The sequence below is a fragment of the Meles meles genome, chromosome 21 (genome assembly GCF_922984935.1).
Source record: "Meles meles chromosome 21, mMelMel3.1 paternal haplotype, whole genome shotgun sequence".
Lineage (NCBI taxonomy): Eukaryota > Metazoa > Chordata > Mammalia > Carnivora > Mustelidae > Meles > Meles meles.
Genome location: NC_060086.1, coordinates 10,431,495 through 10,441,707, shown reverse-complemented (window position 1 = coordinate 10,441,707; position 10,213 = coordinate 10,431,495). Strand labels below are relative to the sequence as shown.

The following is a 10,213-nucleotide window of genomic DNA, read 5'->3' as shown; positions in this document are numbered from 1 at the left end:
GATTGAGCCGCCCATCGGGCTCTCTGCTTAGCAGGGAGCCTGCTTCCTCCTCTCTCTGCCTGCTTCTCTGCCTACTTGTGATCTCTGTCTGTCCAATAAATAAATAAAATCTTTAAAAACAAACAACAACAAAAAACAAATGAAAATAAAAAGCCGAATCTATCACCTAACAATATAGAACAGCAAGGTCCTGTTGAGTCACAAAAGAGATATTAACAGCTCTCAACCTGTCTGTGTGACTGGCCCTCCACAAATCACCCACAGCTTGAAACGAAGTCAGCACTTACTCGGAGAGACCAATGAGACCATGTTTCTACAGTCCTTCAGGGTGTTCTCCTGGCAGAAGTTCCTCTGAGCTGGGTCCACGTGGTCCCACTCTTCCCAAGTTAGAGACACAGCAACATTGTCAACCATCACCAACTCCTGAAATGACACGAGACCTCCACTCAGCGCCTGCTGTTCCAGGACAGTGTAAGTGACCACTCATCTCCGGATGAGGCTGGACTCCAGAGGAGTCTGCAAACACTGAGCAGGAAGCCCTGGGAATCAAGTAACAACCATGACTGTTGAGTCTTTTCCAGTGAGTCTTGCACGGACTGGAGTTTCAAAGTAACAAAGAGGCTGAAATTCTCTTGCAATCCTGAAAAGCTTTTCTGTGGACTGTTTACACTAACGTGGGGAAAGAGAAAAATCTTCATTTGTGTTATATCACTGTGATTAACTCAAATGGAAATCTGATATAGATTAAAAATATACAGGTAACCAGGAAGTCCCAAATTCCAGTGCTGGCTCTGAGACTCGCCAACCCATGTGTGAGATGCATACAAAAAATTTAAGAAGAGGGGCGCCTGGGTGGCTCAGTGGGTTAAAGCCTCTGCCTTCGGCTCAGGTCATGATCTCAGGGTCCTGGGATCGAGCCCCGCATCGGGCTCTCTGCTCTGCAGGGAGCCTGCTTCCTCCTCTCTCTCTGCCTGCCTCTCTGCCTACCTGTGATCTCTGTCTGTCAAATAAATAAATAAAATCTTTAAAAAAAAAAAAATTTAAGAAGAATGAGGGTAGCTCACTGACAGCAACTGTTCAATAACATTTACTTTCCCTTTCCATGACCATTGCCCTATAAGATAATTAACCAGTAAGATGATCTTTTGCGATAGCTTATTTAAATCTAAGTTGACCATTCACAGAGGGTAAAACCGCAGTTCTTAGAAAGGGAAGGTTCCAGCACTGGTGTGGGGAGATGTCAGTCCAGGCTTCAGTGATGGGTCACAAACTGACTCCAAGAATCTCTCACTAAAGAACAGGAAAAAGAAATATATTTTTAAATTTTCTGTGTGTTGTTTTGATAGCTTTAAAATTTTTTTTTTTTTTTTTTTTTCCTGGCTAGGGAGACTGCCCTTCCCAGGGCTAGTCAATTCTTAGAGCAAAAGGCTCAGCCAGGGGCGCCTGGGTGGCTCAGTGCATTTAGCCTCTGCCTTCAGCTCAGGTCATGATTTCAGGGTCCTGGGATCGAGCCCCGAATCGGGCTCTCTGTTCAGCAGGTAGCCTGCTTCTCCCTCTTCTCTGCCTGCCTCTCTGCCTGCTTGTGATCCCTCTCTGTCCAAAAAAAAAAAAAATCTTAAAAAAAAAAAAAGACTTAGCCAATACTACTTAATCTCAAGCCATACCTCCTCTACCTGGCCTGTACACTCCAGGAGGTAACACTCCTCTACCTTCTTCATCCTAGGAGCAGGTATCAGGCCAACTACAGACCAGCCCTATAGGTTAGAGCCTGTTAAAATTATTCAAACCAACTGATTCTAAACTGTTCCCCTGCCCTGCCTTGTCTTTCTTTGAGAAACCTCAGTACAGGCTCTGGCCTAAACCTTCCCCTTGCGCCAGTGTTCTGCCTCCTCACCACCTGTGGTGTCCTTCCCAGGAAGCTCTGAGTGTCATGCTGTGCCTCCTGTTTCTAAGATCTGAGTATAATAAAACTTGTTTTTTCCTGACCCTTGCCTCTGCTTCCTTGTAAATGAAAATCATACTCCTTCCTGTGTGTTTCTTCTACTCTCAGTACTCTGAGTACTTTCATCCCCAAACCCCTTCACTTCTGACACCAGATGTAGGGGTTTTCATATATCAGGGAGTTCTGTAATACCAGCTGGGTATCCTAAAATTTAAAAATTTAACTCAATTCTGATATTATCTACCTGGATATAGACTCAGATCCCACAGATTAAGGACGGGGTCCCACAGGACTACCCTTTCCTCCCAACTCAGGGAGCAGTTGGGTCTCCAGGTTACCCACAATTTCTGTCTGACTTGGCCACAAATCAGGGATTCCCAAGATCTCCCCCTACCAATTTGACTCTTTGCTTGAAGAGCTCACAGTACTTAGGGAAACACTTAGGTTTACCAGTTTATTACAAAAAGATATGATAAAGGATACAGATGAACAGCCAAATGAAGAGATACATAGTGAGGTCTGGGAGGGTCCAGAGAGGAGGAGCTTCTGTCCCCAAAGAGTTGGGGTTTGTCACCCTCTGGGTACATGGATGTGTTCACCCATAGGAAGCTCTCCGAATCTCACCCTGTTTGGATTTTTTACCGAGGCTTCATCACGTAGGCATGATCACTTAACTCCATTATAGCCCATCTCCCCTCTGCCAGGACCATTATCAAATGTAGGAGGAGGGGGGTCGCTAAACTTCTAAAAAGTAAAACAAAGTGGTGGAGAATTGCTGCTCTAGCTTAAGTAGTCAACGACATGAAGCCACGTTCCATCTGACATCTTTCTTCCCCAAATACTCTAGTTAGACGAGCGGGTGTCTTACAACGGGTAAATAATGCTCTCACGTTGGTTTTGTGCTCAGAGGTCTATAACTGAAGGATCATTTCCTGGATAGATTTACTTGTCACTCTTTCCTTACGAAAAGAAATTTTCATGCACACCGTGAAGTTAGGACAAAGCATAGTTAGGAAAGAAGGTCTGAAACTCAGCATCTCGGCCACCAGAACACTTTCACTCCTCACCTGGGGTGAAGCCCCATCCAGAGCTCTCTGAAAAGCGCGCACGGCGGCCGCAGCCTTCTCCCCGCTCTGCGGGCAGTGCCTCCGCACCCAGGCCTGGAGCTCCTGGGGCAGGATGCTCAGGAACTGCTCCAGCACCAGCAGCTCCAGGATCTGCTCCTTTGAGTGCATCTCGGGTCTCAGCCACCGGCGACAAAGTTCCCGAAGCCGGTTTAGCGCCTCTTCGGGTCCAGCCACCTCCTGGTAACGGAACCGCCTAAAACGTTGTCGCGACTTTTCCGAATCCTGACAGTCCCCGGACGCTTCGGGCTCCTGACCTTCGGGAGAGTCTTCCTCCACTTTCACTATCAAAAGTCCATCACGCGGAGACGGCGCGCCGACCCTCGACCTCGCAGCTGCCATCCAGGCTCCTGCCTCAGCGTCAGTGACTTGACTCGCGGTCAAGCTCGAGCTCATCGTCCTCTGGCGCGTGCAGACTTTCCCGGAGTGCTGCCTTCAGGTGACAAAGACAGCAAACCCTGCAAAAAGCCCCGGAACTCATCGGCCTTCCCCAGAACAGCGGCTTCCGACTATCCAGTCCCCAGCAAGGGCCTACTCTGCCCGGCCCCCTCTGATACTCCTCCCACCCGCAGGTATTCCACCCACAACCCGCCTCGCCCCGCGACAAAAAGTACTAAAAAAAAATACCCAGCCCGGAAGTGCGTCACCAACTTCCGGCGGTGCCTTCCTTCCCGGGCATTTTCTGGGCCTCTCTGGGCGCCCCGGAGGAGTGAGGTCCATCTCTGTGGCTTGCCCTCCTGCCCCTTCCACAGGTACTTTGTGTGTGTACCCTCCTGGAGGAGTTTGCAGTCGCTGAGCTCAGAAGAGCTACTCTTATTTTACAGCTTGAATGTCATTTTTAAGCACATTGTCTGTGAATAAAGTTTTGTAAGTTTCGTCGTAGGGACGATAAAAATCCACCTGTACAGTGAGTGGTAAACAAGTGTCCGTTCACGTGGTACTTGTTGATACAGGAAAGGTTTGTAGAGTACCTGCTACACGCCGAGGCATCCTGCCTGACACCAAAATTACAAGACTGAGTAAACATAGTCTCTATCCTCAGTCTCCTAAGAGAGTCAGACACTTAGATCGTTACAGGACAGGGTGGTAAATGCGATACTTTGGCATGTATGGACAGCCATGGCTGATGGGGAGGGAGGGTACCGTGAATGACTTCGCCTAGGAGATTAAAGCTTAAAATGTCCGTATGGACTGAAGACATAAATTTTTCTAAGGTTTTGTTTATTTGTTTGACAGAGAGGGAACACAAGCAGGGGGAGCAGGAGAGGGAGAAGTAGGTTCCCCAATGAGCAGAGAGCTCATCACCAACTTCCCGCGGTGCCTTCCCTCCCCGGCAACCCCCATGGGGCTGGATCCGGACCCTGGGATCATGACCTGAGACAAAGTCAGACACTTAATCGACTGAGCCACCCAGGTGCCCCTGTGCTGACCTCAGCAGAAATCAAGAGTCCATTGTCAGCCACCCAGGCACCCCTTAATGTTCATTTCTAATGAAACTTCACCTTCTTCCTTAATCATTAAAAATTTCCATGAAGCGTTTATATCAGGAATTAGGTAGCATGATGACTTAATTTTCATCTCATTCAAGGAAAGGTTTTTTTTTTTTTTTTTAATATTTTGTGATGTGGCACCAAGCCAAGGTGTACACATACCCACAGGTGACAGGGATGTATGAGGTTTTGTTTCTCAAACTGTGGGCGGCAGACAGCACTGGAACTTCCTGGAAGCCTGTTAGAATTGCACAATTTAAGCCTTGCTTCAGACCTACTGAATCTGATTCTGTATTTTATTTTCTTCTATTCTTTAAAGATTTTGTTTATTTATTTGAAAGAGAGAGAGACAGTGAGAGCAGGGAGGAGAGGGTGAAGAAGGTTTCTCAACTAAGCAGGGAGCCCAGTGTGGGGCTTAATCCCAGGACAGTGGGATCATGACCTGAGCCTAAGGCAGAGGCTTAACTGACTGAACCACCCAGGAGCCCCAGAATCTGTATTTTAAAAAGACCCCCAAGTGACTTGTATACACACGAATTGCAAAGAAGAGATCAGATGAACCTTTCTGACCAGTACACAACTTAAATATTTTGTGTAAATAGATTACTAGGACACATAAATTTTTGTGTGACAATGTGAAATAGAGTTGTATTTCAGGAGAAAATGTGGAAGGAATGGAGCTCCACCATAGGTATCTTGCCTCCAAACCTTTGAAACTAAACTTTAATTGAGTTTGTGACAGGAATTTTGATCACTTTAAAACTTCATTAAAAAATATTTTATGATGATATTGTGGGTTAAGCCTCTGCCTTCAGCTTAGGTCATGATCTCGGGGTCCTGGGATCGAGCCCTGCATCAGGCTGTCTACTCAGCGGGGAGCCTGCTTCCCCCTCTCTCTCTGCCTGCCTCTCTGCCTACTTGTGATCGCTCTCTCTATCAAATAAATAAATAAAATCTTTAAAAAATATTTAATGATTATATCATTTTGACCCCTGGACTCTATTATGTGACAGTAACTCCTCATTATAGTATGTTTGAAAACATAAATACCAAAGACTTATTTAAGTATCATGGAAATAGCTTAACCTTTGGATCCTATGTAGTCAGAAAAGTCGGAAGCAGAAAATAATCTAGCTATTTAATAGAAAAAGATTTTAGGAGTTTTTTCCTTGCCTCAAGAAACAGAATATATAATAAAAATATAATAATTATGTTTTACATGTTTCAAATCCATTTATACTTCAACAATGTTCAGAAAACAAATCATACAATTGAAATAAAAAGTACCGTACATTGGTTTAACATTTACATTAAATCACCTGCATTATTTAACAAGTGAAGAATTATCCAAGTTATATGTTATAGGTAAATTCATTTTAAAAATTCATCTATTTAAATGAGTACAATTAATATCCTGATTTATGAATGCAAAGTCCCAGGCAAGGTCAGAATTCCCTATGACATCTTTATGGACTAAAGTTTAAATTACAAACTAATGATTTATCCAAAAGTTGTGCAAAAGCACGGGGAGTCAACCCCTACTTTCTGCTTTAGCAGCTAAGTGGCTAGTCTGGGATCTGTTTTGGTTAGACATTAATATGGCATGAAAGAGGCAAAGGCAGGTTATTCAGGATTTATCTTTATGATAAGTCCACTTCTAGAGAAACAACTTCATTATTCTCAAGGCTTAGGTTTGTCATTCTCGAAATTTGGAGCAATTTATAATAATTTAAAGACATAACTGGTCCGATGTTTATATCTGATATTCCAAATGGTCTGAAAGTCCCCGGAAGGCAGAAACTTTGTATAAGTCTACTTATTCATCTCTGTGGGAATGTTGTCACAATCTGGCAGGAAGTCAAGAGTTCTTTTCCCAGTATTTCAGGACAAGGCTTCCACTAGGGCCAGGTGGCCAAGGATAGGCAAAGGAATTAAGGACAGAATGCAAATTCCTAACTACAGGCAAACCTAGCTTCAGGAAATATCCATTTATATAACTAATTATGGAATCTGGAAGTCAATAACAAGTACTGTGAGGACAATACAAGCATTTTTCATCCCCTCCCACCAAGGTGGTCTGCTCACCGGCTGATTACCAGTCAGGTTCTACCAGCTCCTGCCTCTGGGTTGTGTGATTATGGGCTCTAACCACAACATATTGTCTCACCTTTAAAAAATAATTGGAAAAATAATTGAAAAATAGGGCAAGGATAAATGGGGCCAGGGATAAAAATGAGATTACAAGTGGCCCACTGTAAGCTCCTATGTACTGGCGAAAGATTGCCCACAGTTTGGCTCTGAAAAGCCTCAGCACCCAATGCAAAAGGAAAACGAGATCAGTTACGTGATATGCAGTGTGTCTTGGGTAAAAGCAAACTATTAGGGGCGCCTGGGTGGCTCAGTGGGTTAAAGCCTCTGCCTTCAGCTCAGGTCATGATCCCAGGGTCCTGGGATCGAGCCCTGCATCGGGCTCTCTGCTCCGTGGAGGGCCTGCTTCTTCCTCTCTCTCTGCCTGCCTCTCTGCCTAGTTGTGATTTCTCTCCGTCAAATAAATAAAATATTTTTTTTAAAAAAGCAAACTATTCATAGTAGCTTAGGAGAAATTCAGCTATTCTTGATACCAAGCGGGAAGATAAATTTCCCATGACTGCCCAAGAAAAGGACACTGTGTGACATAGTGGACAGTATCTTAAGATACTGTCTCTATAATAAGTAAATAAAATTAACGGATTTTAATGCCCTTTCAGTGTTAGCTGATGGCAAGTCCCAAAGCACAAATTCAAAAGAGCTAATTCTGAGAAGGAAGAAAAAGAGTGTCATTTAAGATTCAACTCTCTGAAGTTCTGGTTTAATATAAAGACAAAATCCAAAGTGTCTACAGCATTGATTTCCAGACCTTTTACTCTGCCATGCAGGCTGTGATGATTATGTGAAAAGTCCATTTCCAGTACTAACTGGATCATCACCCTTTTCTCTCCTCTTGATAGTATCTTATTGTGGTATATTGCAAAAATGGCCAAAAAATTAAAACAAAAGGTATAGGAATACGCTTTGCCTTTCCTCCTTTCTAAAACTGGAGTCTGTTTTCCCACCATTTGAATCTGGGCTGGTCTTGTGGCTTGATCTGACTAAAAGAATGTTGCAGAAGTGACACTGTCTGAGTTTCACGCCTTGGGATCAAGAACCTTCGCAAATGTGGTCTCTTGCTTTTGTAACCTGCCACCGCCAAGTGAACAAGTCTAAGTTAGGCTGCCGGGTGATGGAAAACAGGTGGCCCGCGTGCCTTCTAGCACTCCAACTGACAACCAGCCAATCCCCAGAAGGAGAAGTGCTTATCTCATCCGCAGCCCACCACAGACCAAAGGAACCCAGCAGAAAAGTCACCCAGCTAAGCGTGCACCAAATGGCCAGCCCACAGAGTCAAAAGCAAAATAAGTTGTTGCTTTTTTAGGTCACTAAATTTTGTGTGGTTTGTTATGCAGCAAAAACTAACAGACACACTTAAAAAAAAAAGAGCAACCCAATTCACAATATTTTTTAAAAGATTTTATTTATTTATTTGACAGACAGAGATCACAAGTAGGCAGAGAGGCAGGCAGAGAGAAAGGAGGAAGCAGGCTCCCTGCTGAGCAGAGAGCCTGATGTGGGGCTTGGTCCCAGACCCTGGGATCATGACCTGAGCCAAAGGCGGAGGCTTTAACCCACTGAGCCACCCAGGTGCCCCCAATTCACAATATTAACAAGAAAGATAAAACACTTAGGAAGGAACATAATAAGCTATGTGCAAAATATATGAAGAAAACTAAAATACTCCTGACGGATCCAGAATTAGGCCCCCCCCCCCCCCGCCCCAGAAACAGAAAAACATAACCTGTTCTTGGATAGGAAAATCAACTTCATAAGAATGTCAATTCTCCCTAAGTGAATATAAATTATATAAATTAAAACTAATCCCAATAGAGACTTCTCTCTGGAACCATAAAAACTGAATCTAAAGTTAAATTTGGAAAAGAACTAAAGAAGCAAAAATACTTTGAAGAAGAAACCGAACTGGGGACATATGCCCTCAGAGATATTAAAACCAAGGGCGCCTGAATGGCTCAGTCGGTTAAGCGTCTGCCTTCCACTCAGGTCATGATCCCAGAGTCCTGGGTTATAGCTCCTTGCTCAGCGGGGAGCCTGTTTCTCCCCCTGCCTGCCACTCCCCCCCGCTTGTGCTCTCTCTCTCTGTGCCAAATAAATAAAATCTTAAAAAGAGAGATTAAAGCCAAGTATTAATCCTCAATAAATCAAAATATCAAATCATCACAGGGACAGACCATTGCACCAGAGTAGAAAATCTAGAAACAGACCACAAAGCACGAGGATTTAGTGTACGATAAAGGCAGCATCACAAATCTATGGGAGGTGAAGACACTTTCTCATAAATGATGAGACAACTGGGTAGTGATTTGGAAAAAGACAAGAGTTCGATCTATACTTTACACCATACACCAAGATAATTTTGAATGGATCAAAGGCTCAGTGTTTAAAAGTGAACGTACGCAGGGCGCCTGGGTGGCTCAGTGGTTTAAGCCGCTGCCGTCGGCTCAGGTCATGATCTCAGGGTCCTGGGATCGAGTCCCGCATCGGGCTCTCTGCTCTGCATGGAGCCTGCTTCCCTCTCACTCTCTCTGCCTGTGATCTCTCTCTCTGTCAAATAAATAAATAAAATATTAAAAAAAAAAGTGAACGTACGCAAAGTACATGTAAAAAGTGAAACCACACAAATCCTGTAGCCCACCAGACATATCGCAGTGTCAATTTAGGCGTTTATAAACACATACACAAACGAGAGGTTATTAAGAAGTGCATCCTTTTGGCTAAGAACCGCTGCACAGACGAGTCCTCTACTCCGCAGAAACGTATTGCTCCGGACTCCGTTACCCCCAAGTCTGGAGACCAACCCACTACCCCATCATCTGCCTTCCCGCGGCGGAGCTCGAGGAAACGCCTCCTTGCCCTCCCACGTTCTGATAGGCTCTCGAGATCGAGGCTGCAAAGAGACCTGCGGACCTATTGGCTAGCGGGCGTGGCCCGCGCGGGGCTTGCTGGGAGTTGTAGGCTTCTGGACTCCGCGTCTGATGTCGGAGATTTCGGCCCCTTGAGCACTGCTGTGGCGAAGAGGTGGGTGTGTCTGGAGACGGGGTGCGGGGAGGGGCAAGGATTCAGGAGAAAAAAAAACACGAAGGATTTAAAATTGAAGCGAAATTAGGGTTGCGGGCACTCAGGAAGGGGCGAACCTACTTCCAAGTGGGGCGCAGAGCGTTGGAGGTGGGGGAGCACAAGTTCTACGGCCAATCAGACATTAGCTAAACTGTTGCCCTAGCAACCACTCCGGACAGCTAAGGCCCGGTCCCTTGCCCTCACTCCAAGGAAATGGGGGGAGCCCGGGCTGTTTAAATGTGTTTGGGCTCGGGTGGACAGAAGGGGGCTCCGTTTCCTTCCAGCTCTAGTGGTACTGAACCTGCGGCTCGGTGGGCGGGGAACGGCCGCGACCCGGAGCATCTCAAATTCCCCGCCGATTGGCCCACAGCCCCTCCGGGGCGGGGTCTGGGGCGGGCCGCTCCCGCCCGCTGCGAGGCGAGGGCCTCCGGGATTCCTAGAGAGGACTCGGA

General features: G+C 45.5%; 1 protein-coding gene across 1 annotated transcript in view; it reads right to left on the bottom strand.

The window, feature by feature from the left end:
- LOC123934158 (zinc finger protein 394-like) overlaps window positions 1-3,639 on the bottom strand; it is a 6,645-nt gene extending 3,006 nt beyond the window's left edge. The window contains exons 1-2 of the mRNA XM_045994154.1: window positions 3,010-3,639; window positions 288-423 (exon numbers count right to left, since the gene is read on the bottom strand). Of these exons, the coding sequence (XP_045850110.1) occupies window positions 288-423; window positions 3,010-3,462 (589 nt within the window). The 5' untranslated portion in view covers window positions 3,463-3,639. The remainder of the gene's footprint in view (window positions 1-287; window positions 424-3,009) is intronic.
- Window positions 3,640-10,213: the final 6,574 nt, after the last annotated feature.